We start from the raw sequence: 27,156 nt of genomic DNA, 5'->3' as shown, positions 1-27,156 counted from the left end.
AGTTTTCCTAAATTTTATTGGCACTGAAATAGAACACAGATTGAGCATAAACCCCTCCAAAACAATTATTTAAAAAACAAAAATACACAAAAGACCTGAATATAAACCCTAACCTTCTCCCCAGCCTCTGTGGGAGTTGGTTATTGCCCTTAATGCAGCTAGATTGCCCCCACAATTCCAGGTTTGAATTTAGCCAATATAGGACAGCTCACCGAGTGTCAATATAATTCACAGCAATGCATATAAGATTCCCCAAGGTTAAGTAAAAGGGGTGTGGGCTGAGGGAGGCTCTAGGCTAGGGATACTGCATGGAGGAACAAGACAGCCTTTTGGGGACTAAACCCTGGGGAAAAGGCAAACAGGAACAATAAAACCAAATACTAAGTACATTTTAAGTGGATTGTATGACCTATAGTAACAGGTAAATCACTAATACTGAAATCTTCTTACATAATGTTTTTGGCAAAATATCATTTTTAATATAGTATATTCTTCTCAGATGTGGGGTGAGGGTAGTAAAAAATAATGAAGCAAAAATGATCCTGTCCAAAGACTAATATTTCTAACAGTGCATTAGCAAAAAAGTAGAGACCAATATTGTTAGATATCACTAGAATATATAATACTGGTAAAAATTAAAAGAGCACACATGTGCCACAAAGAGGGAGCAGCTGCTCCTAAGTGAAGAAAAGGGTGTGGGGCTGTGAAGGGACAAGGCCAGAATACCCAGCAGCTTTCTGTGTGCATCTGCAAGGGACAGCATGAGTGATGAGACCTGGGTTAGAGATTTGTCAGAAGCAGGGCCCACTCACCACTCTGCACTGGGTAAGATGAGGAAGGACTGACTGCTGGGTGACAAGGGCTATTCTTACTCATCATCATATTGTGTAGCTATGAAGGAGGAACAGTGGTCCAATTTTCTCCAGGGTAAGTAGTTTAGAAGTCCTAGCAGGGAAAATACTAAAGTCAGGTTTAATTGTTTCTTCCTTTGTGGCAACAAGTTTAGATGTGACTGGCTAAGTTTGAGGGCACTCATCCTCTCTGTCCTAGCTGGAAGGGATCTGGAGAGGGTAGGGACAAATTTAGAGAAGGAACCAAGAACCTGCACTAACATGGGCAGGAGTAGCCCTGACCATAGATCTCACTCAAGAGAAGAAAGGCTCCCATGATGCACTGGGGCAGGGAGCTTTTTAGGTTGTTAGTGAATCTCTTGAATGCACTGTTTCCTTTATCCCTTCATCCCTCCTTGATTAGAAACTAAGTCCCTAAACACAGAGACAAAGTCCACTGGGACTGAATTTGTAATAGATACAAGATGGAAGGTAGAAGAAATAAGAATGACTAAACATCTCTTTTACCCTCCCATCATTAGAAAGCCTAAAGGGATTGACATTGAGAGGCCAAATCATAAGTCAGCTGACATACTAAATGATAAAGCCAAGGCCCTACTTCTGTCCCTAAACCACACAATACCCCACCCTTGCAAATCACAGGACTGGAAAGAAAAAGGCAAGGGGTGGGAGCTCACTGTTCACCTACTTCACACTTGAGTCCCAGAGGACAAGAGCAAGTGTATATAAGGAGGGGGTACTTGTCAAACCGAAAGGGAATGAGCCTCTGAGCTGGGGAAATGGTCTATTCTAGAGAGCTATGTCGAATGAGTGTGACAAAGAAGGAAGAGGAGGTTCCATTGGCACCACAGTGGGCCATTTGTTTGCCCGAGGATATGAATAGGGAAACTAAATTTGGTCCCATGGCTATACTGAATGTTTGGTATGGCTCCAAGGCTTTTCTAGTTAGTGGCTCCAGCACAGTGTTAGTTAGGCAAAACTATAGGAGTGTGGGGACAAGGAAGAAGGAGGAGGGGTCCATAACGGCTGACGCCCACTACATGGACTCAAATTCATCAATGCGCTGTTTGGTATTGCCCTGCCGGATCTGGCGCAGGGTCTTGTATTTGTCTCGTCCCAGTCGCATGTTCTCAGCATGGATCATGTCATTGGTAGTCTTCTTGGACTCATCGCGGGCATTGGCCAGCTCTGAAGTAAGGGCCTGTGAAGAGGCAAGATGAGTCAGGGGTCAGTGGCTTCCTCTCTTTTTAATTCTGCTTCTTTGAGCAGATTTTTCTTCGTTTTTATTTTTCTTCTTTTTCCTAGCCATATAAGCCATACAAGCCATACGACATGCTCGCATGTGAACATGCACCACATAAATACAGTATAGGACAAATTCATGATGGTCATCCTTGAGAGTATATCAAAATAATATTCCAAATATTCGAGGTGTAGTTTGGTTAACTAGATATTTTCTGAATATAAAAGAGGAGAGTAATAGGAAGTAGGAAAAAGCTAAATGAGATACTCTAGGGTATGATTAGTAAGTGCAAATGTCTTCCCTTCAAGTTTTACAGTCGGACTCTTATTTAGCACTGGCAGCACTACAGCATGTTTACCCTAGCTGTAGTGAAGGTCATAGGCTAGTAAGTCATTACACAGTCTCCTGGACTGTTGTTGACCCCGCCTGGTTACCTTCAGATGCTTCTGCACACGCTCATTCTTCTCTGCCTCAGTGGTACGTTCCTCCTCACTGCGGTCCTTGGCCATGGCATCAGCCCGCAGCTCAGCACTGGCCTCGGCTCCATTCTCATCCTGCTCATCATGTTCATTCTCAGCAGGCTCTGCCACATGAGGGGTACTCATGGCTGTCTTGAGCTCAGCGCGAGTCTTCTCCAAGTCTTCCTGGACCATCTGGGCCTGTTCAGTGACAGAAAGAGAAGGACTGGCAGTCAGATCTGGTATCTTGTGGCAAAGCAATCATACCTTTCCATACCTTGAAAGGCACATCTAGTAAGGGGTAGATACCAGTTAGGACAAATAGTTTGATTGGCCTGATCTCGAGTTTTTTTTATTGCAAAATAGGAGTGGTTTTATCAACTTCCCATGGGTAGTGGGAGATTTGAAAGTATCTGAGAAAGTTTTGAGCACTTCCTCCCATACTGCCTGTAAAAAGGGTGTGTCTAAAAGCGAGGAGGCTAAATCTAAGAAAGGTAAGAAACTGGAATACACATATATAGCACAGTCCCTCCCACAGCACTTCGCTCTGCATTCGTTTTCTTACCTTCTGCTGCCATTCCACAGCCTCACTCTCCTTCTTCTGCCGAGCCATTTCCAGCTGGGAGATCCGTGCTGTCAGCTCTGCCATTTCTGAGGCCTATAAGCACATTAGAAGCCTGTGAGAGCTTGACCTTTGTGTTTTCAGGGTCCAGATGCCTGTAACCCCAGTTCCTCTGATGAACTAGTAGGCTGCTCCATTTCTCGTTGACCTAATGACTTTTAACTAAATTACTCTACCCTCTACTCCTTCACAGATCAGAGTTCCCCTCCTATATACTACAGGCCTCCTTAAGATAGACAATTGGTCATCTCTGTTCCTCTTCTTTCCTTCTTCCCCTCTTAATGTTGCCAAATATGCATGCAGTGTGACCTCAGCAAAGCTTGGAAGTCACTGCCAGTAGCAAAGCCTTCACTGCTATCCAGTGCTCCACCAAGGCATTAACAGAACAAATAAATACTAATGTCATAGGGAACCTATGCAATGTGGAAAAGTTTCTGTACACCCTCATCTGGTGGGCAAATTTCTCATGACATCAGCACACCAATACTACAAGGGAAGGGACTATTTTAAGCCATAAATTCTTCATTTTCAAGTCATAGATCCCTAGTTTAACACATGATTTCAGGGAGGGAATCTTTTCCATGGAGATAGAAATGTTTGTAAACCTTCACGAAACACAGCTGTGAACTTTGACAAGCCTCTAGGCCTCCATGATTGCCAATTTGCTCATCTGGTCACATTATTCTGTATAGGGCTTAATTCCGTAAGGCTACTAAAAAAAGAAAGAAACAGCAGAAAACAAGGAAAGAGGAAATGATGCTAGAGAAACACCAGTAGGTACTTTCTCTTTTCCTTTCTTAGGTTACAGGTTCAAAAAAGTAAATGAAAGTCAAGGCCTATGAAAGACTGTGGGCCATACCAGTGATGCCTCAACTTGCTTTGGAATGTACTACTAGAGACCTTTGGGATGCAAGCAAACCAGAAAGACTCAGGTATACAGGCAAAGGGCGGCAAACAAGAACAATGCATGCACACAACCCAGCCTAGGATGCAACTTTACCAGCTGTTCCTGAGTCTTCTTCTGGTCCCGAGAAGCCTGCAGCAGGGCCTCCTTGGCTTCTTCAGCTTCTTGACGCTCCTTGGCCAGCTTTTCAGCCTCGCTCTGGGCACGCTTCCGTTCCTGCTCAAGTTCCAGGGCCCTGCTGGTCTGTTCTTCCAGTTCTGGTAGAAGAAGAGGAAACCGATGAAGGGCTCAGAGATGAAGATGGCACACTAACTTACCTCCTGGGAATTTTCCACTTCATGGTGTAGCAGGCAAGGGTTCTAAGGATTTTTCTTAACCAATTTATCTATTCTGTGACATACCTAGACTATGTAGTCTTGCTCTTCAGCTTAGGAAAAAGAATGTACGCCTTAGGGGGAGGTTCTGGGGAAACTCAACTCGCATGGTGAATTCGAACCTCACCTTGCTGAGCCTTCTTGGTCTGCTCCTCAATCTGCTTCAGCTTCTCCATCAGCTCTTCCTTCTCCCGTTCAATCTTCTCCTTCTCCTTTTCAGCCAGCTCACGCTTCTTCTTCTCATTTTCCAGTAGAGCACTAGGGAAGAGAGGGACGGAGGATGTAACAGGACAGCAAGGCTGCGTGGACTCTTGAGGAGTTCCAGGGAATAAGTTTGCTAGGCTGCAGCCTTCCCACACTCACTTCCCCCTGTAGTCTCGTCATCACACCACAATTCCACAATGCTTTCCATGCTCGGTCCACTTACTTTGAACACGTGAGGTTGAAATGGGAATGCTGGTGCTGCAAGTAACCAGCTAGATGGCTTTGTTCTTGGTGTCCACCTTCCATATGTAAATGATTTACTAACTTGCAGCTTTACAGCAAGGTAAGTTTTGATTTTGTGCTTCAAATATTTGCTAAGGCTACCTTGCCTGCCTTCAACCCTAGCTCTAGGTTCCCTTTTCCCAGATTTTATTGAAGATCTAAAATAAATATTTGCTTTTTCTGACATCACTACCTATTCAAGGAAGCATTCTTTGTGTTTTGAAGACTTTACTAATCGTGTGTGTGTGTGTGTGTGTGTGTGTGTGTGTGTGTGTGTGTCTATATATATATTAGAACCAGGTTCAATGTTAGAAAAAATATGGTCATTTTGTTTTTATTTACATTAAGACACTATTTAAGCCTGGGTAGCCTTGAACTTGTAAGAACTATCCTTAGCTTCTAAATTATCATGCATGAAGTCATTTCCTGACTCCTACCTTAGAAACTTTCCAACATTCCAAACTTTTTATTGACAGAGTACCCATGCTAAAGTAGTGTTCTTCAAACTATTCTGTCCATAAGAATCACCTGGGATCATCAAAAAGTTATTTACTGAGGTTAAATTCAAACAATACTAAATCAATCATTGCAAAAGTAATTCAACTGCACTTAGTATATCTCCAATAGCAGGCAACTATCACCATTTTCTAGTTATAAAATATGTTCATCATAGCAGAGTAACACCCCACACCATTCAGCAGTTTCTCCACATTTCACTTCTCCTATAACCTGACAGCCACCAATACATACTGGTGCATAAATAAATATAAATATTTAATTTGGAGATTATATCATATAAATAGAATATACAATATTTAACTTGTCATCCGTCACTTTTTTTTAACTAAGCATAATGTTTTACAGTAGATCCCATTGCAGCATGGATGGATGAAAACTGTTCTGCTATGGTCTGTCTCCTACATAAGTTCATGTTTTAGAGGCCTTGTCCCTAGGGTAAAGGTAATGAGAGGCATGAGTGGGAGATGATTGGGGTAGCGACTTTCAAATAGGATGCTGATGAGGTGGGTTAAGTTTCACAAGATGGTTTCACTCTTATGAGAAGAGGTTGTCACAATTAATTCTATCATCTCTCCCAAACTCTCATTTGCTATTTTCCCTAGTTCCTGCTATATGCCCACTGTTGTGTTACAATACAATATGGCGCTCTTGATAGGTGTGGCCGTCCTATCTGGGATTTCTTGGCATCCAAAAACGTGAGTAAAAGTACCCTCCTCATTTTTTTTAATTACTCAGCATTATGTCACTTATTATAATAACAAACTATATTAAGATATATTCTGGGGGATGGAGAGATAGACTACTGTTTAAAAGCAATTGCTGCTTTTGAAGATGATCAGAGTTTGGTTCCAAGCCCCCATTTCCAGTGGCTCACAGCTACCTTTAACCCCAGCTTCAGGGTATCTGATAACCTCTTCTGGCCTCTCTGCATGCACGTGTACTCCAGGAATGTGCTCATTCATGCGCGTACGTTCAAGCACACAAGCATGCACGCACCACCCACACAACCACTCACACACCCCTACACACAACTAAAACCAAAATATTTTTAAAAGATACACTCTATTCTGTATATTTATAATTTATCTATATACCTCTTGGTATATACTAGGTTATTTTTAACTGTTTAAGTGTCCATATAATGCCACTGTGAACATGCGTGTACATGCAAGTTTCTGCACACCCATTTTTAATTTTGAGGGTTGTTTTACCTAGGACTGGGATTTCAAGATTATGTAGTAATTCTGTGTTTTAACTTTTTAGGGAACTAGTTTCTACCACTGTATACTCTCACCAGTAATAGACATGAATTCCTAATATTTTTCAGAACATTATCAGTACTTATATTTCAATTTTATTCCTTATATCCCAACTAATAAGCATAACATGGTAACCGATTATGATTTTCTTCTGCATTTCTGTAATGATTTAGGATATTTTCATATTATTGACCATTTGCCTATCTTCTTTAGATAAACAACATCCTGGCATCCTAAGATACTAACCAGGAAGTCTGAGATCAGGATCTCGGTTTCTATCCTTCTTGTAACCCTCAGATTACACTGAATGCACTAAGGGCATTATGGGGGAAATTCTGAGGGTCCGTGCTGTTTCTGCTCAATCCTAGTACAGCTGTGCACAGCCTCTTCAGCTACTACCATTCTACTTGTCGGTTCACTGACAGTAACCCATAATGTACGCGGCACAGCAATGGCAGGAGAGTCACAGACAATGGGAAACTATGAAAGGCTCCTTCCTCTTGCAACCTCTGAAATCCAAGCTGTCTGATGCCTGTTTCTAAGAAGCAACAATGTCTGTGCTCAGACTGAATCTATGGGTGCCCTCCCTTCTAATTCACAAGTCCCTTGTCCTGGGCTGAGTCCACACCCTAAGCAAACTAGGAACCTATAGAAGCATCCTTACCACTGCATTAGTCCTAATTCTAGCACTATAGCACCTACCGCTCCATCTGCTTCTGGTGCTTCTCTTCTCGAGCCTGGGCCTTCATCTGCTGCACCTCAATGGTGTCAGGCTTACGCCGACGCATGTACAGCTCATGATTCCCCATGCACAGGGCCAAGATCCTTTTGTTAATCCGAAGCCGAGGAGCATAGAACACAAAGTCCTGAAGGGAAAACAGAAGTTGAATTTTTAGGGCTAAGAGAATGGCTGACATGTGCCCTCGAGCACACACATGCATGCCCCCCCCACACACACAAATAATAATAATACATTTTAAAAAATAAAATTTTGAAAAAAAATAAAATTTTGAGGAAAACTTTCTATAAAACTAAGTCCAAAAGTATTGGAAAGGTGATGTAATTCAATCCATTTGCATTCCAGTGGGAGTACTAATTACCGGAGTAAGGAAATTATTTTCTGTAGTCAGGTATCAGAGTAGTGGTAGACTCAAGACTAGAACCCATGTCTTATCTTTGACACCAGTGCTCTTTCCACCAAACCACAGTTCTTTCCAATTCTGCCCATGAAAAGCACCCTGGAGCCAGCAAGATGGCTCAGAAGGTAAAGCCATCCGGCTTAACAGTAAGAGTCTGACCCCCAAATAACAACCCAGTGAAAGAAAAATAAATCTATGTAGCGAGCTCTCCTCTGACCTCCACATGTGCACCAGGGAATGCATACCTGCTTTTACTCCCTCCACCAAAAAAAGAAAAAGAAAAGAAAATTGAAAAATAAATCTTTAAAAAAATCCCCAACCCCTAGGGTGTTTGCCTAGCAAGCGCAAGGCCCTGGGTTCGGTCCCCAGCTCCGAAAAAAAGAAAAAAAAAACACCCTAAAATATTTTCTTGGAGATATCTTTTTCTGCAATAGTATTTTGTTTTAGGTTTCAAAATAAAATTATTATTAATTCACAGGTTGAAGCTTAAGAGGCCGTGGCCTTTGAGTTAAGTAAGTATGGAAGTCAGCCATAAGGTGCGAAAGTAACCACATGGCAGGGAGATCTTTACAGAAAGTGTAAAAGCCAAAAGCACCATAGAAAGTATACATAGGTTCTAGTCAGCAATCAAAACAAAACTACAGAAGAGAAGGAAAGGGAAAAGTTGTTTTTCTATGTCAGGATACAGTAAGATGAACAGAACCCTATGGCAGCTCATAGGGAGTAAGCTATGGAGGAGAAAGTTTGGGAAGAACAAGAACACCATCTCATTAAAGAGACAGTTATTCCTACTCATATAACATGGCTTAATGTGGATTCACTTTTCATAGACGCACTCACTCCCTTAGCCAGGTGACTGGCCCAACTGGATGAACTCTTAAGGGGACATACAATGCCATGTCTCTCTACACAGAGATCTAATTACTGACTCTCTAAGGGCCTCTTCTATGAGATAATTGATATTCTAATCAACAGGTACACCACAGAACTCCAAACCATCTCTGTAATATGATAAGTGAGATCTAGTTATGAAAAACCAGGCTAAGTACACAAATATCTCAATTTCCTAAACTTCGATTATCTTGATTATTATTTGTTTAAAAGCCTTTAATCTCTGCTGGCTTTTTATTTATTTTATTCAGAACTAATACATGAGCACTAATACATCACTCCAATTTCCTTGTTTTTCCCCAAATTCATTATCTCTAATTATTATTATCATATACTATATAAATTAATAAACTAAATATAGTAAAAGGCAAAATTGAGAGGATATAGAAATAAATGCACATCATCCCAGGACTCAGAAGCCAAAGCCAGAAAGGTCACTTTAAATTAAGGTCAGACTGGGCTAGATTGAAACCTTGTCTTAAAAACTTATGGGTAAAGAAATATATAAAGAGTGAATGTTCTTCTTTTTATTAAAACTTTTAAAAGCTAAATTTGTAATGTCATCTTTGAGTTTGAACTCCACAATTAACCATAAGTGTACACAAAGAGTACACTCTGGAGGCTTAGAAAGGTGAGGCAAGGAATAAAGCAGGCACTTAGGACTGCCTGTAGCTTGCCTTCCTCCCCCCCAGAGGGAGTTTGGTACTAGAGTGGCACCAAGTACAGGATATCACCTGGCCGTCTGTTTCTCAGCACCGACTTCCTCTTACATTTTACTTTCCATTTGTGCTTCCTGTTCATGTGTACATGTTGCACACAACAGAAAATGGAGAGACAGATAAATCGAATGACATGTTTACTCTTAATATTACCTAAACCTTGGAGGAAAAATAACCTGCCACATGTAGTCAGAAGGAGAAGTCACTCACCGGGGCCTTTTTGTCAATAGGCTTGATGACAAATTTCTTATCATTGAAAGAGATGTTCCTGATTTCACTCCAAGGGAAGCCAATCTTAGGAGTCAATCTGTAGAAACAGAGGCCAACAACATCATGACAAAGGCAAAGCAAGAAGGAAACAGACTTGGTGTCTTGCCCTCGCCACCACCCGCCCCATTCTATCCCAACACAAACATGTTCCCTGAGGAGAAACACCTATTGTCAACTTAGCTCCTGTTAGCACTTATTGACGGTTGTTTTGTTCCATTTTGGGTTGATGCAATTAACTTATAAGAACCTCCCAGAGCATCTGTGGTCCTATTTAACTGAAAACTTTCTCTACAAAATTATTAACCTTGGAAAGATAAATAATGATCCCTAAGAGTCAGGTAGTTAACAGGACAACAATCTAATGATTTCATCCTTACCAAGAGCAGACAGACCAAGGGGTAAAATAAGCAAGTAATACAATATTATAGCAAGGCTTATAGGCCTAAAGCCACTTAATCATAACATGGTACTGGGACTTTATGAACCCTAACAAGATATAGATCAACACTCTCCAAAACTTATTAGGGTCACATTTATAAATTTTAGTAGCTATTTGAAAATGGGTAAAAAGGAAATATAATGACCTAATTGTGAAGGTTTAACTAACTCAATAAATAAATACTAATACTATCATTTGAGCATAAGTCAATATTTTAAAAATATTATACATGTATTTTATATCACTGTGGTTTGAATTATATTTGCCTGGGAAAGGGAATTGGACAAAGGTCTCACATGGCCCAGGATAGCCATTGTGCTGGCTAGTTATATGTCATCTTGAGACAACCTACAGTCATCTGAAAGGACAGAAACTCAACTGAAAAAAAACGACTGCATAAGATCAGGCTATAGGGCATTATTTTAATTAATGATGAATGGAGGGCCCACTCCTTTATAGGTAGCGCCATCCCTGGGCTGGTGGTGTTGGATTTTATAAGAAAGCGGTCTGAGCTAAGAAAGCGGTCTGAGCAAGCCATGCGAAGCAAGTCTAAACAGTACTCCTTCGTGGCCTTTGCCTCAGCTCCTGCCTGTGGGTTCCTGTCATACTAGAGTTCCTGCCATCACTGCTTTCAATGATAAATATGAAAGTGTGAGTAAAATAAACCCTTTCCTTCCCTAGTTGCTTTTTCGTCATGGTGTTTCATCTCAGCAATGGTAACTCCAAACTAAGACAGCCATGAATTTACTAGAAAGCTAAAGCTGACCTTGAATTCCTGATTCTTGTTGCCTGACCCTCCTGAGTGCTATAACAGACATGTACCACCCAGCATGTTTTAGATATGAAATGTCTCCCAAAAGGCCATTTGTCGAAGGCTAGGTGCCCAGATAATGGTGTTATTAGTGGTGGCAGAACTTTATGAGCAGGGACTGGTGGGAGGAAGTAGATATTGGGGACACGCCCTCAAGAAAGACATTGGGATTCCACTCCCTTCCTTTTTCCTATTTCCCAGACGCCAGGAAGTGAGCAACTACATGCTCTCCACCATGAAATTGTACCTCAAAAATCCAGGCCTGATGTAACTACATTAAGTAAATGCAGATTGAAAACTCTGAAAGTACAAGCCAAAATCTATCTTTCCTCCTTCAATGTGATTTCTCCCAGGTATTCTGTCACTGGTACAGAAAGATGATCAACAGACATTTTTTTCTCACAGTAGTTCTTGAAAGTATGGTATGCAGGTTAGGTTTATGACAGATCTCAGTTGTAATGACATTTCAGATGTTCAATAGTCATATATAGCTAGTGACTATCACAATAGATAGTACAACTCTAGTCAATATAAGGTGAAGGAAGGTGTACAATCATCTTGGTTAGACTTATTAGGTAGGAAAATAACTGAGGTAGGACTCAAGTGGTACAGACTTGCTCTGTGGTAAGGGATGACACCTATGTTTAAGAGTGATCCAAATAGCTGAGAGAAGTCTGGGGCATACCTGTCATTCTGCTCATAGATGTTGAGACCCAAGGCATCCACACCCAGCCACAGCTCTGAGCCTTTCTTGTTCTTGATGCTGAAATAGTTCACACCATACATCTCCAGGTCCTGAGCAATCTTGAGATATTCCAGGACAGCATCCTCCCTAAATGATACAGAAGAGAAGAGGGGTATTGTCACACAGTAGAGCTTCCACAGCAGACCCAGCAACACAGAAAGACAGCTTGCTCTGTTTCCGACAATGGCCTTGGTAGCAGGATTGAGAAATGGATAGAACTTAAGCAAGTGATTAGTAACAAGGAAACATTCTTTCTGTTAAACAAAAACTGCTGACAGAAACCTAAAGAACAAGAACAGTCTGTCCCTTGTTGGTTTTTGGAATTATTAACTGTTACAGAAACTATATTCTCCCTCCTCTGCATTATGACATCCTCTTAAAAATGAGATTTGTTCCTCACCTAGACAGTTATAAAATGCTTTTACAGTATTTACAAAGTTCCTTTCCCATTTATTTTTAGGGGAGCCATGATCCCTAAAGAGATCCTGGATCTCTGGAGACACTGACCTTCCTTCCTTTTCATTGCCCTGAAAACTATTTAAGATGTAGGGAGCGGTGGGATATGTCTGTGATCCTAGAGCCACCTGCACTGTGTGTTCAGGATCAACCTAGGCTACACAATGACATCATTTCTCCAAAGAACTTCTGGGGCTGACAAGCTGGGTTAGCTGGTCACCGCATTGACCAGCAAGACTGACAACCTGAGCTCAGATACTGGGACTACACAGTAGAGTAGAAGAAAATAGACTCCCAGAAGTTGGTCTGACCTCTACATGTATACCCTGGCATAAAGCACAGGTGTGCACTCACAGACACAGACATACAAACACACACACACACACACACAAACACACACACACACACACACGAACACACACACACAGAGAGAAAGAGAGAGAGAGAGAAAGAGAAGACATGCAAAATAAAAATAATAAAAATAAAGTCCTGATGTTACTGATCTTTTCAAGTTACAGTTCTTTGCATTAAAACTTTGCTCTTTACATATGGAGTGACCCGTGGCTCCAGCCACATATGTAGCAGAGGATGGCCTTGTCAGACATCAATGGGAGGAGAGGCCTTAGTCCTGTGAAGGCTAGATGCCCCAGTGTAGGGGACTATCAGGGCGGGGAGGTGGGAGGGTGAAAATGGGTAGGGGAGGAACCACCTTCATAGAGCCAGGAGGAGGGGATAGCATAGGGGGTTTCAGAGGGAAACCTGGAAAGGGGATAATATTGGAAAGGTAAATAAAGAAAATATCCAATAAAAGAAAAGAAAAAAAACTTTGCTCTTACAAATTTAAAAAATGCCCAAAATGAACCACAGTCTTACAATGATTCAAGGTTGCCTTCTATATTTAAGTGTCAAAGTCATCCCTAGTCTCTCCTTCTTAAAGCCCACCAAGGTCCCCAATAATTTGCCTTTTCTTGGTAGACACATCCTCATTCTCCTTACACAGTGAAGCTCACGGCTGTTAGGGGAGGCTTACCTGAGCATGCCCCGGTGTTCCTCATGCCACACCTGGATCCGCTCTTCCCACTGGTCCTTGTTGAGTTTGTGCTGCTCCAAGACTCTAGAAAGAGAGTGAGTGGTCGATAAAGAACAGACCATAGGTAGGAAGGAAGGGAAGCTCACATGGCTCTCTATGGAGTTGATGCAGATGGTATTGCTGGATTCATACGGAAAATTAGACCTGAACACACTGAAGCAGACATAGGGAACTTCCTAGAAGTTCTGCAAGAAGAACTACAAGAACAGATGACCAAAAGGAACAATGGACTCATCCACTTTAAACACCCGTTTGTTTGTTTGTTTGTTTGTTTGTTTGTTTGTTTGTTTGTGGCAGGGTCTCAGTTTGTTTGTTTGAGATGGGTTTTCTCTATTATATAGCTCTTCTATTTAAAAAAAAAAACAGGCCATATCCTCTTCATACCATTAACCACAGTGCTAATAATGTGTTGTACCTCCAAGCTCAAGAACAATACATAGGAGTCTATGATGAGGGACTAACAGTAAAGACAGGTAGAACTATTCCCTCCTAGATCCTCTTGGAGCCAACAGTTGGTGTTTATAAGACAGCTTTGCATACAGAGCAGGGAAGTAGTCCCAAAATACTCGGAGGGAAACCAAGAGGCCCAACCCATAGTTCTACTAGATTGTTAAACAAGGACTGCTTTAAATATGTCCTCTCAGACATCATGCCACTGACTACGAAAGAGTCCCAGGGCACAATTAGCATCCCTAAAACCATCTGTGGAGTATGCACACGCCACAGCTCAAGCTTCATTTTTCTCCTCCTATTCTAATCTAAAAACCTGGGGAAATAAATGGCCATCTGATACAAAATGAAACAAACCCCTTGTGCACTAAAAAAAATTAAGAAATTGGGGATTCAGATCAGTTCTTCAAAAAAATGTTGCTATGGGAGATGGGCCGAATCAGAGTCCTTACCTCTGTATCGCTAGTTCCTGAGCCAGAAAATAGAGACAAGGCTTGCCTTGTTTATGTAGCATTGTCATGATATCAAAATAAAAATATCAAGTGTTTAAAAGCTTTCACCTTCGAAGTTTATAAAATCAGAAAACTGTACAATGGTATCTGTGGTTTGCATATTTTTTCTCTCTCTCCTGTGAATTTCTAAAATAAAATCTCATCAGTGAAAGAGAAATGGAAGCAGGGGAGAGGACCAAACAAATGAACCATCTCTGCTTCTACGTAAGCACCTGTCCCCAGGGGAACGGAGCTTTGATATGAAGGAGCGAAAGGGGAAAAGAGCTTTGGGAGGACCAGAAATACAATAGGATACAATAGTCTATGCAAATGTGTCTCTCTCAGCAGCACAACACAGTCTTTAGGCAGAACTCAATGGAAAAAAAAAAAAAACGTATCTGGCAGCCACTAGGGAGTGGAGATTAGTCAGCTTTGTCTGCTACCCACTATACACTTTAGCCAGGTCAAAGGAGGCTGGAGTAGCATCTCACCTTTGGGGCAGCAACTTATCTCCAGCCAGGTAGCCAGACTTGTGCACTTCCTTGTTGAAGTCACCATACTTAGACTGGACGGCATAGGACGCCAACAGCACAGCGGTTTCAGGTGGACAATAAATGTCATCATTGAGAATGCCCTCCTTCACTTGCAGAAAGAACAGGCGCTGGGTGATATCCTGAATCAGTTCTTCAGACACATCCTCTGGATAGAACTTGGCCCGGAACTTGAAGAGCAACGGACTTTCCTTCCGCACATCCTGTGCAGTCACCTGGGAGGAGCAAAGAGGTTACAAAGGATCCCCAAAAATAGATTGTGAGGATGGAAGAGTGTCTGTATTCTCCGTAAAACATTTATAATACATGCTGAGGACAGAAGCTACCGCCATCTAACAATACAGCTCACTGATCGCACATTCTGAGGGTAGATTTAAGAACGCTCCTCCTTTTTAAAGTTCCTTTTGTAAAACTTATTTTATTTTACATTGTTTTCTGTGTGTGGACCCACATGCATGCCTGGCACCTACACTGGCCAGATAAGGGCATCAGATTCCCAGGAATTAGAGTTACAGGTAGGTGTAAGCTGCTAGGTCAGTGCTAGGAATTGAACCCTGATCTTCTAGAAGAACAGTCAGTGCTCTTAACAATTAATCCACTTCTCCTGCCCCTACAGCTCCTCTTTCAAGTGTCCTCCAACTCTAAAAACTATTGGAGAAGAGCAAGCCTGGTTGAAAGCTCAGAATTGGTTATGTTAGACTATAAACCAGATGACTTTCTAAACCTGAAAAATGGTCCCTAATTTCTCCAGCAGACGTGCTACTTTTGAGGTCAGTAATATGACTCAGAGAGTATAAGAATTTGTTTCCAAAACTCATTTAGATTCTGGGGACTGACAAAGTGGAAGAAAGTTGCCATATATACCATGGCATGCATATATGCATGCACACATTCACATGGACAGGCATAGTAAGTATAAATATGATATAATATATATGTGTGTATATATATGTGTGTGTGTATGTGTATATATATATACAGATATACAGATATATATATATATATATATATATATATATATATATATACACACAGATACAAATAACAAACTTAGCCACAGCATAGTATCAAGTCCTCTAAGGTTAACTGTTAGCCAGTTGGAGGGTATGAAGAGGGGAGTCTGTCAGCTCTCTCCAGAGATACTACTTGGAGCTCGCTCTCTGTTAATACCTACAGAGCTCAGGTTTGAAAGAAAGGTATCTCACACTTTAAACCACTAAAAGCTTTGGTCCAAAACAAATCTAAATTAAAGAAGAGTCTCCACTTCCTTTGGCTTGACCATCTTGCTCAGATGTTAAAATTGAAAAAAAAATGTTCCTTGGTTCAGTCCTTTGCCCACACTTCAATGAAAGTAGTAAATAGGACTATAGTATTGGTCTACCTGTAATCACAAATCTCTGAAAGTGGAATCAAGAAAATCAGTCGTTCAAGGTCACAGCTTGAGACCAGCCTAGAATATGAAACATTTTCTCAAAACAAGAGGGTGATTGTTATGGAAGCTGCAGAACCAGTCATGAAGACAAGTGAGAAACCATCTTCTGTCTACAGAAGGCAACAATCCTGAAGAAACCTGGACATCTTTGTCTGACTTCAGACAGCTGAGTCTAATCGTTGCCTTCCATACAACTTTTTAAACGAACACTCTGAATTTCGGTCCCTTTGTTGTTTTGTTCAATGTATGACTGATTATAGCAGGTTTGCTAGCTAGCATACGTTATTACCTGGAAGGATTTCTGAGTAGTAAGTGATTACCTTCTTATTGAGTTTCAGCCAAGTAGAGAAAGCTTTTGTGTCCTGGTACTGCAGACCAAAGAACCAAACTTCTCTCAAACCAATAGTTTTCACCACCTGAAAAAGACAACACAATAACAGGTTTAATATCTACCCCATGCCAGGAATTAAAGGACATAAAGTTGGAACGAATTTAATGTACCCTTAAAGGGTTTTAGGTACTGCTACTCTTTTTTTTTTTTTTTAAAGAACATGAAAGTAGAAGGGGAACAAATTATTTAGGAAAAGACAAGGACCAATGGGTAAAAGGAATGTCCTTATTAATCAAAAGTATGTGCATGAAAGTATCACAAATCCATTGTTTTGTGCAATTAACATATGCTTAATATATCATTTAAAAAGAAAAAAAGAATCGCTATCAGTTTCTTCCCCTACCAAGTACATCCATTATCATCTTTAATTCTCAAAAGAGCTCTAGGGCAGAAGTACAATGAGGCTCACTTTACAGACGGTAAAATTAAAAGTCCAGAAAAGAAATGATATATATGCCCAACATGCAAATAATGAGTGACAGTCAAGATTTAGCTTATGTCATATTTCCAAATCAAGCCAATTCTCATATATTCTGCCACTGCCTCTCTTCTACACTGCTACACTATACTGTCTGCTCCCAGAATGGATAAGAGACTGTAGACAAAGATTCTTAGGTTAATTCCTATATCATATTCTCCTGGGGAACTCTCATATATTGTCCTTGAGCATTTTAAAATATACTATAAAGAATATTACACTGAGCATAGAGATACCTGCCTGTAATACTAACACTCAAGAGGAGGCAAAGGCAAGAGGATCAGAGTTTGATGCCATCATCCTTGGTTACACAGAGTCTAAACACTGTCTGGGATACATGAGGTCTTGTGTCAAAGGGGGGGGGGTGTGAGAGCAGCTGTGTTTAATCTCAGCACTTAGGGGGACAAAGGCAAGCTGCTCTCTGAATTGGAAACCAGCTCAGTCTACATGTCAAGCAAGGTCCAGGACAGCCAAGGTTACATGTTGAATATATGTCTAAAATTAACAAAGGAGGCACATTTAAAAAGACAGATGGAGAAACAAACAAGGTGCAGAGATGCAACTGAAGGAACGCAGAGTTCCTATCTCCTCAAGCATATGTCTCTCCAGGAACTTCTACATGCCTAGCTATCTAGAAGCTTCCCAACCTAGCCCTCTAGGTTTCTATGAAGAATTCTATCATTATAATTCACTGTATTGACAATCATCGATGACATCAATTCAAACTTTACAGCTGTCCTTATCTTTAGCAAGTGAGGGTGATAACATTATCTTAGACCAAGTCTCATTTGCAAAATTCCCTAAGAAAGAACACATGAGAAGACAAAGTGGAGAGCATACTATATAGACACCTCATAGCCCAAAGATAAAGAAACTAATGCGTTTGGGGCCAACCTTTGTCTTGTGAAGAAGCTGAAGGGCCCTGTATCACCCAGTGCCCTTTGAATAAATACAAGGCAAAAAAGGAAGCCTGCAAGGAAAAGACAGATGGAGTTTGTTCTCGGGGCCCTGACACTAGCATATTGATGATCCGGTTGTAGGCTCTACACCAACATGCCCAAGACTAGGGATGGCCACACTAAAGCTAAGCCACGTCCTGATGAAGTCAGGTTGACATCATAGAGTCCTCATCTTTTCGTTTATGTATAAAAGGATGGAAACAAAAGTTTATGGTGCAATAAGTATGAAATCTAAGAGACTTTAGAGACATAAACAAGAACCCAGAGTTGCCAACGTTCCTTCTAGTAAACAAACCAATACCTTCCTGGGACCACTTCATAAAATAACCACTCTGAGGAGAAGCCACTTTCCTAAGATATCACATTTTCTCTTTATAGTTTGATGGCACATATCAGGAAATCTCAACAAAAATCTTCTATCTGTATCTTGCAGTCAGTATATTTGTTTTGCTGGTCCCAACTTCCTCATTATCTAATTGGGAGGAAAGTTGTCAAATGATCGCACGTGAAGGGTATGAGAAGTTTTTTGTTTTTTTTTTAAGTTTTTGTCCTACATTTAACATAGGACCCAAGTAACAATTCTCATTTTGAACACATTTTCAGAATTATGATTGAAATACAACTGGTGGGAAAAGAAGAGTTCCAAAACTGTTCAGATCCTAGAGAAAGAAAAACACCCACAGAAGATGGGATAGGCTACAGGACTAACACGCTCAGGTCCTGAAGGCGTGGAGCATGAAGGAATAGAACTGGTAAGGCAACAACTGCTTTTACCTAAAGTAAGAGGCCAGTTGTGAAGGCTCAGAAAACCTAGGACTGAAGGGAATTTTGATATGAGCACTGCCTCTTCTTTTATGAGCAGAAGGAAAATCAAAACGGTATGAATTTTCCACTTCCTTAAGCTCTTGAGCTTGGAGAGATGAGGAGTCTCTCAGCCTATGCTGAAGTTCCAAAGTGCGGATATGGGAGGAAGGAAATGCTGTCTGAAGTCAGAACTGACACTGCACAAGAATAAAGAACAACAGGCTACAAAGAAATCGCCAATTACGGTCTACGGGGTGATGGGAGCCATTTGCTCAGACAACACTTGGCCCCATTTCCAATTTTAAGAACAAAGAAACTGGACGAGAAATTACTCACTTCCAATGTTTATAGTCACCAAGAAATCTATTTCAGGTGGTGCTGGACCGAAGAGAGGAAAGACCTTGCTTTCCAAGTTAAAGAGAAGTATCTAGCTCTTTGTTCTAGGAATAAAGCTCTGTGGCTCCAGTGAGGAGATTACTTATAATGCTGAGAAATGGCTCCCTCCCTGAGGGGGAAAAATGTTCCCCCTGGTACTAGACCTCCTTCTCATAAGACTTAAGCTCGTATTCCTCAAAGCTGACCTTAAGAAACCCTTAAGCAGAAGAACACGGTCACTGACTACACCTAAGAGGTCTGGGACTATGGTAGAACTGAGGTGCACTAAAAACATCATGAATCAAGATGACTGGGAAATTATCCCAATAAAAACATTTTGGATGAAAAAAAAATCCTAGAGGCTGTGAATTCTGTTCTGTGCTATGTGCACTGAACTGTACTAGTAGACTGAAGAGAAAACAGGGTTAACACAACATAGGCTATTAAACTGAAGGCCAGTGATGTGCCTATCAAGCCGCCTTCAAATTAAGTGTACATCCTTCACATGTAAGTACTGCTCTCAGCTTTGGTCACGGGAGCTTCTTTATGCTGTGCTCAGCAGCAACTGTGGACTTTTAACTGGTCAAAGTGCCAAGAACAAGTGACTGTTGACAATTCAGCCTTAAATGAAACATCTATATCATCTCCTCCACGGCACGAAAAGCATCAAACAGAGAGAGTAGAAAGACTATAAGAGCTGGAGGAGTGCTGTGAAATGCTGCCCCTCCCCAAGGGATGGCCATTGCAGTCATGAGTTCCCAGTACGTGTGATTACACACATGAGATTTGAGTTAACATCTTATCAGAGAAAGGCCATGTGAAGTCACGCCCATCCCCAATGATCTCCAGGCACTTACTGGTTGGCAACCATACTTCTGTGAATGAGCCTAAGGAAACTGAGTTTTCGGGGAGGGGTAGACATGAAAGTAAGAAAGGGACTCGTTGAAAGGGGAAAGAGATCAGCAGGAGTGGGAATCGGGACTAGGGGGAAGAAGGGAGGGGTGAATATATCAAAATACATTAAGTACATTTACTTAAAATGTTATACAAAGCTAGACATGGTGGTGCACACCTATAATCCCAGCAGTTAGGAGGGAAAGACAGGTGAATCTCTGAGGCTAGCCTGGTCTACAGAGTGAGTAAAGTAGTGAAGTACTGAAGATTAGTACTACACAGAAAAATCCTATCTCAAAAAAGAACAACAAAAAAGAAAAGAAACCAGTTATTATTATTTATTATCATTATATGTATTTAACACATGATAATAAAAAATTACAAAGAAAACTGAAGTTCAATGAGAGGAAGGGATTTGCCTTAAAAATCATTGCTAACTTCTAGGAGCTTTGGGATGTAAGACAGATCGTTTGTATGACTTGCAGAAATCAATTCAAAAGTCAGTGCTGCTTCCTTGTATCCTACCTACGTCTATTTGTGTAACAGACCAGCGACGTCATGAGCCATCTCAGAAGCCCAGAGCTGAATCATAAGCCTTAAGAGAAAAGGTCTGCATAAGAAATTCTGTGCAAAACTGCATTGCATCACTGCCCAAACTTATCTGAGGTATGCTGAGGGTCCATGTCAGGCTGGCGGCAGCTGCATCATCACCCACCTAAAAGCCAGTTGATAGTTAACTGGGAAAATCTACAAGATGCTACCACAACGTTTGCTTCTTGTGTTCCACATAGCCTGTACTACTTCTTCACAGACCACGCAGTACTCAGCCCAGTTTCTGCTTGGGGAGTAGGCTAGGCAAAGGGAGCTCACATAGGGCATAGTTGACAGAGGCACTGGGAAAAGTAGAATCTATCAAGATTTAAGGTCTAGTTATGTAACACTCCCAATAGCTGTGTGAGAGAGAAAAGGGAAAAACAGTGTAATCTAACTCTCAAAAAAAAAAAAAAATTGTTATTCATAGTGGTAGCCCTGCCACCTAGTGGCAGGTATATAATTGAGGATGAAATCATTTGACAAATCTGCCTTAAGAGATTAAAGCAAGCCAAGTACAGCATGCCTGCAGCAAAAATATGTTCTTCCGCTTTCCTGTCAGGGAACACACTCACAGAAAGAAACAGAAGGAAGGAGGAACAATTGTGGGCCCCAAGTCCATTTCCCACCAGGCTCTGGGTCTCCTCAAGCTACGGTTTCCCATTGTTGCATGTTATTTATCGCTTGGTGCCAAGAAATATGCTCCTTGACCAGAAAGGAAGTAAAATAAAGAGGAAGCATTTTTCCTCAAGTTCAAATCTTTTCTCCAATGGTTATCACATCTCAGACCCTGCTGCCCTCAGAGGACGGCTGTTCTATGGCAACCTCTCAGGTACCTAGGAACCGAAGATACATCTAGGAGACATCGCCAAGCTATAACATCCTCATTTGCCCCACACAGTGCAGTCGAACATATGTTTATTCAGATCTGTATTTGAAAGTCCATATCACAACTGGCTGGTGATCTGACCTACCAAGGTTTGTCCTTTGTCCTCTTATGGACAGGATCATTGTGGTGATTAAAGAATCCAGCTATCACTTCAAACCCAACTCACCATTTTTTTCAAGAATACAATGTGTCGTTACCAACAACAGTCACCACATTGTATAACAGACCTCAAGGTCACCTTTTCATTTGTATCTATATCTATTCTGACAGGATTTCATGTTGCTCCGGCTAGCCTCCATTAAAGCTCACTATGTTCTTGCAAATGACCTTGAACTCCCGATTCTTCTGCCTCTTTCTTCAGAGATTACAGGCTATCACATCCAACTTCAGATTCACTCTAATCTGAATGAAACTGCATCTAAAGCACCTAGCCAGGCATAGTCTGTAGTACATGCTCAATAAATATACTTCCCAAGACATTGCTTATCTAAAGGAGAAACTTTCTGGTTTTCTCTCTCAGCCCTTTCTTTGATGATTATGAAAGATTAAAGTCTCTTAAGTACTCTGTTTGGATGGCAATAGCCTTCAGAGTAACATACCATCCAGAAACCTAGCACATGTCTGTAATCCCAGGAATCAGGAGGCTAAAACAAGAAGATTGTCCCAAGTTCTAGGCAGCATGGACTACATAATAAATACCAGGTCAGCCAGAGTTATATAGCATGACCTCACGCCCACCCCTCCAACACACACACAAATTTACCATTCCAATATGCACAGGACTTACAGCCATAGAGGCCTCTCACAGAACTATACATAGAGTACACAAAGCGAAGCGAACCAATGTTAACAATGAATTATTGAGTTGAGGCTTTTTGAAAATAATAAAACATTGCCCACAGACGGTCTTATGGCCCAGGCTCTAAGTCATGTCTTCTTTGCCTTCAGCAGCTATCCCTCTCCAACACAAAAGAACTGAGCCCCAGTACCAAGGGCAGGGAAGGAAGAGTGCAATGATCATTTAGTTTGGGAGAAAAGTAGAATCAGAACTCTGAAAGGAGTCTAAGAGGAGGCCAAAGTAAGATCCACCATGACTGATAATCTCCCTTCTGCACCTCTTCCTGAAATCTCACCATCTAAAACAAGGGAGCCAGGGACTTATGTGGTATAGTACATGTATCCTATGTTTGTCTTAGTCTGTTAAAAGCCAATCCAGAAGAGATTTTTCTGCCAGCTGCCTGTTTCCTCTTACCAATTCAAATGCGGAATTTTCCTTCTTTTATAGAAAAGAGTTGTCTGAACTCTAAACAATGGAAATACAGAAGGAGGAGAAGAAACTGTGCAGAAAAGGTGGCAGGGATAAATTTTTGAGAGATAACCAAATTTGAGAAACCATTTTCAGATAGGGAGACTGAGGCCCAAAGAAGGGAAATGTTTGCATGAAACAACAACAACAAAAATAGCTGGCAAAAAAACAGCTCTAGAGACCAGAATTTCTGACTTTCTATCCAGAATCCGTTCAACTTCATCAGTCTGTCCCTTTAAAAGCTCTCCAATACAAAACCCACACGGAAAGAGGGACTGTAAACTCTTCATATAATCAAAATGCATTCACTCATCGAAGACTAGTACTGTAATCACTTGTGAGCTATGGGAATGTCAACACATTATTATTGTGTTTAAAAGTTCCTCAGACTAACTTGTATTTTCACAAATTAACCATCAGTGATTACCTTACAAATTACAGTGATTGCCTATTCAAACCAAAAATACAAAACAAACTCCAGAGAAAGAGTAAGTTCCAACTAAATACAAAATAAGATGAATGATCCTATCTCCCTATTCTAGTTCATAAATGAGACAAAAAAGCACCGTGGTGTTTGAAAGGAAGCTATCATTTACTATTCTAGCAAGGCAGGAACATAATACTCTCTTTAAGCTGTTTTGTTTTCTTATTGTCTTGTCCAGTTCTGAGCTGGAACTTTATGCAACCTTATATGTCACAGTAACCAGTTTTTTGGATAATGATTAAGATATAAATAACATTACATTTTTATCAAAACAAAAGATCTATAGGATAAGCATTAAGTACCTCCCTTTCTTTTACATTTGCATATGTACATTGATGCTCATGCCACAGTCTGCATGTGGAAGTGAGAGGACTACTTCCCTACAGGTCTGGAGGCACATACCTAAAATCCTAGCACTTGGGAGGCGGAGGAATGAGAATTCTGAGTTCGAAGCCAGTCTCAGATACACAGTAAGTTCAAGGACAGCCTGGGCAAAAGACTTGTCTATAAATAGATAAATAAATAAACAAACATCTTTCACAGTTGAAGGCTCCATATATTCATATTTTAAGCAACTCTGGCATGTACTCATGCTCCCTGTCTCTTTTCTTCCTTGTTCAGGATCAAGGATAGGATGTGTTAGAGCAATGAGATTGAGAGTTCAGGTTGCCAACATTAAACTTTGCGTCCTGTTTAATGAAGTCTGCAATCAGCCTTTGTTTTCACCATCCTTGGATAGGCAAGTAGAAAAAGAGACCTCTTCCAAAGCAGAATGAGTGGCCTGGACTGTGAGGAAACGTATTAAGAGAAGAATCAGTTAAGGAAGAAGGCCCTCCTTTACCTGGTCAAACAGCTGCTTGCCAGTGGTGTTGGGCTGAATGGCAAACTCCAGCTCTGCATCCATGGTGGTTACACGCACACTGATCTAGGATGAGATGAAAAAAACACAGATGAATTGTCTGGCTTTGTGCTCAAAAGGGGATGGGGAAAATGTCTATGTTCAAATACCTAGAAAGTAAGTAAATAAGAAATTGGTATGAAGAAAGGTGAAATATTGACATGTCAGAACTTAACTCTAAACCCAGCCCCATTACTGAAGATAAAAAGACAGCCACAGACAATACTCTATCAAGAGGCAAAGACTGTAAACCATCCTACTACAAAGAGGAAGTATTGACTATATTTCTTCCAAAAAGTATTCCCCCATCTACATCAACAGTTCCTTCCCAGAGCATTCTCTTCTTACCCTTGATCTATAGCCCGGTTTATCAATGGCACTAATAGAGCTCTACAGAAGCAAGGTAAAATAAGGAACACTGGATTCTTCACTATGAATTTTCCAAGCTACAAGCTACGCAAAATGTACTGCTGATGCAATAGAGAACAGGTCCTCAACCTGTGGGTCATGACCCCTTTGGGAGAGTTGAATTACCCATTCATAGAGGTTTTCTAAGACCACTGAGAAACACAGATATTACATTGTAATCCATAACAGTAGAAAATTATCAAGTAGCAAATAATTTTGTGGTTAGCAGTCACTACAACATGAAGAACTGTTTTAAAGAGTCGTGACATTAGGAAGGTTGAGAACCACTAAAGGCATGATGGTTATGGGAGTAACTAACCATTTTCTGATTGAATTTGAGGTCAAGTCCACAGGAAGGAAATGATGCCCAGTACTGTAAACCTGTTCAAAAGCCCATGGCTTGGGAGGTTACATGTCCTAGTAGGGAACATACTATTATTGTTTTACTCAATAGAAATGCAGTCAAATTGGCCTCTTAATATGTCTTTATATCCACAGATTCGTTTTGCTCTGAAGCGTAAAGAAGTTTCTTTTTGCAATGGCTCTCAGTTAATACAGACTCATAACTGGTCAACGTTCTGAGAATAAGTGATTGGTGAGTACTTGGTCCTAAACAAGGAATCTCCATGTACCTAATCCTACCCGAAGTCCAGAGAAAACTGTAGAAGGTGGAATAGAAACAATGTAAGTGCTGGAGGATGGAGAGAAGTGCTACAGTCTTCTGCTTCTGTCGCAGCAGTTACAACTGTGAACTCATAGCAGTGGTAGATATTTCCACGAGCTATGCACAATATTGGGCACATCAACATGGACAGAGCAAGGACTAAGGACACTCCATCCTGTCCTAAGGAGCAAAAGCCAATTAATTGTTACAGGAGAGGTCATCTTTATGTAGCCACAAGTAAGTTGTTCTTGTAAGTAACCTCCCACACATGCTCAGGAAAACAACCCTAATGAAATGCACTGGAGGATTTAAAAAAACAAAAACTATTGAAGGTAAAGAGGATACGAAAAGACAGCATGAAAAATATGATCAAAGAGTGTGTGCGTACATGTATATACAATATCTATACATACACATATATTTGAAATTGTGTAAGAATAAAAATATTTTTAAGAAAACTGGGTTCAACGTTAACACCACTATAACGGGCTCAATTTACCAACCTGAATATTTCTTATCCTTTTCTCAGGCCTTAGTTTCCCTTATCAACACAAGGGCAGACAGACATGGGTTGAGTTGAGAAAACAGTTAGTCAAAGCAATGTCTAAGGATCATTCTAAGAATGAAGTTGGTGCTTCTATATACTGCCTTGTTCTGATAACACTTCCTATATCTGGGTCTCATTCAGGAGAGGAAAGGAGCATCAGTAGTGGTGAATGTGTACGTATAAACATGCTACCAAAACCAAGTTAATGGAAGGACAAAGAGGGAGCCAGACACAGATCACACTGCCAGGCAGGAAGGAAAAGGGAGGGGTGAAATTATATAATTATATTTCAATCCATTTAAATGAAAAATATTAACATATTCTATTTTTAAATGAGAAGAGAAAAAATATCAAGTAAGAATAGTTTATTAGGAAAGAAGAGTGAGACACCCCCCCAGCAGAAACCAATCAAAGCTTTTATATAATCTCAGAGGAAAAGAGTTGTCACTAAAGTTTAGTGCATGTCAGCCCACCATCTTCCTCATGTGTCTGGACTGTCTCTTCCAGTCCCTTTGGCCAACATCCCACATACACAGTAGTAGCAAGTTGGAGTTATGCTGTCTACAGATTGAGACGCAAGTTCAACCCAAATCAACCTCACAGACTCTATTGCTACTCAGGAAATACAAGCGGGAAAGCAAAGATGATGTTCTTTTCTGTCTCTGGTAGTCTTGGTGCTTCACAGAATTCCTGATACATTGTATGGATATTTAAAATCACAAGCCATTAGATCATTCATATTTGGCCAGAAGATAAAAAGTTTTGAAGTGCCCAACCATACGTCCAAGGGAATAATAGAAAGAGCTCTTGAACTTCAGACAAGTGTGCAGTCATTGATATGGAGAGACAAAAGGTCACACTTTCCCCAAATACCCCTGCACAGAAGGAAGTTGAATTAAGTAAATCCTTAGAAGCTTTCATAAATTAAAAAAGTACAACAGATAACCACATAGGGCTTCACTGGCATCAGACAATACAGTCACAACCTTAGAAGTAGATTCCCTGATGTACATCAATGATAACTGAGATTTTATTATCAAGGAGGTTTTTTAGTAAAAGTTGACAGTGGGTACTAAATATAGTAACAATAAATAACAGCTTTCATTTATCTAGATACGTAAGTCACTAGGTACTTCCTATGTACTACCCCTCTTAACACTAATTGTGATTGTTTCTACATTGAGAGTGAGAAAATAGATATAATGTATATTATATCACAGATAATCATAATGTTAGTATGTGGGAATTGGAATACAGGTCTATGTGAA

General features: G+C 40.7%; 1 protein-coding gene and 1 non-coding gene across 2 annotated transcripts; one reads left to right on the top strand and one right to left on the bottom strand.

Annotated features, from left to right (window-relative positions):
* Msn (moesin) lies at positions 1 to 24,302 on the bottom strand. Its single transcript, XM_032889921.1, has 12 exons — positions 24,213 to 24,302; positions 16,521 to 16,616; positions 14,709 to 14,983; positions 13,217 to 13,300; positions 11,671 to 11,817; positions 9,676 to 9,772; positions 7,419 to 7,582; positions 4,580 to 4,710; positions 4,175 to 4,335; positions 3,118 to 3,210; positions 2,529 to 2,753; positions 1 to 2,052 (listed from the first exon to the last, which is right to left on the bottom strand). The coding sequence occupies exons 1-12, from the start codon at positions 24,273 to 24,275 to the stop codon at positions 1,888 to 1,890; spliced, it is 1,701 nt and encodes a 566-aa protein (XP_032745812.1). The 5' UTR covers positions 24,276 to 24,302; the 3' UTR covers positions 1 to 1,887.
* Positions 16,260 to 16,395, top strand: LOC116889533. Its single transcript, XR_004386468.1, has one exon.
* Positions 24,303 to 27,156: the final 2,854 nt, after the last annotated feature.

This window comes from Rattus rattus, chromosome X (assembly GCF_011064425.1).
Source record: "Rattus rattus isolate New Zealand chromosome X, Rrattus_CSIRO_v1, whole genome shotgun sequence".
Classification (NCBI taxonomy): Eukaryota; Metazoa; Chordata; class Mammalia; order Rodentia; family Muridae; genus Rattus; species Rattus rattus.
Note: the sequence above shows the minus strand (reverse complement) of the source record. Positions and strands in the feature narration are given on the sequence as shown.

Excerpts from the sequence above, each read along its gene's own strand:
- Msn (XM_032889921.1), bottom strand. The coding sequence starts at position 24,275 with ATGGATGCAGAGCTGGAGTTTGCCATTCAGCCCAACACCACTGGCAAG. Across the intron at positions 16,617-24,212 it reads GCAAGCAGCTGTTTGACCAG|GTGGTGAAAACTATTGGTTT; the intron begins GTAAAGGAGGGC and ends TGTCTTTTTCAG. Across the intron at positions 4,336-4,579 it reads GACCAAGAAGGCTCAGCAAG|AACTGGAAGAACAGACCAGC; the intron begins GTGAGGTTCGAA and ends TTCTTCTACCAG.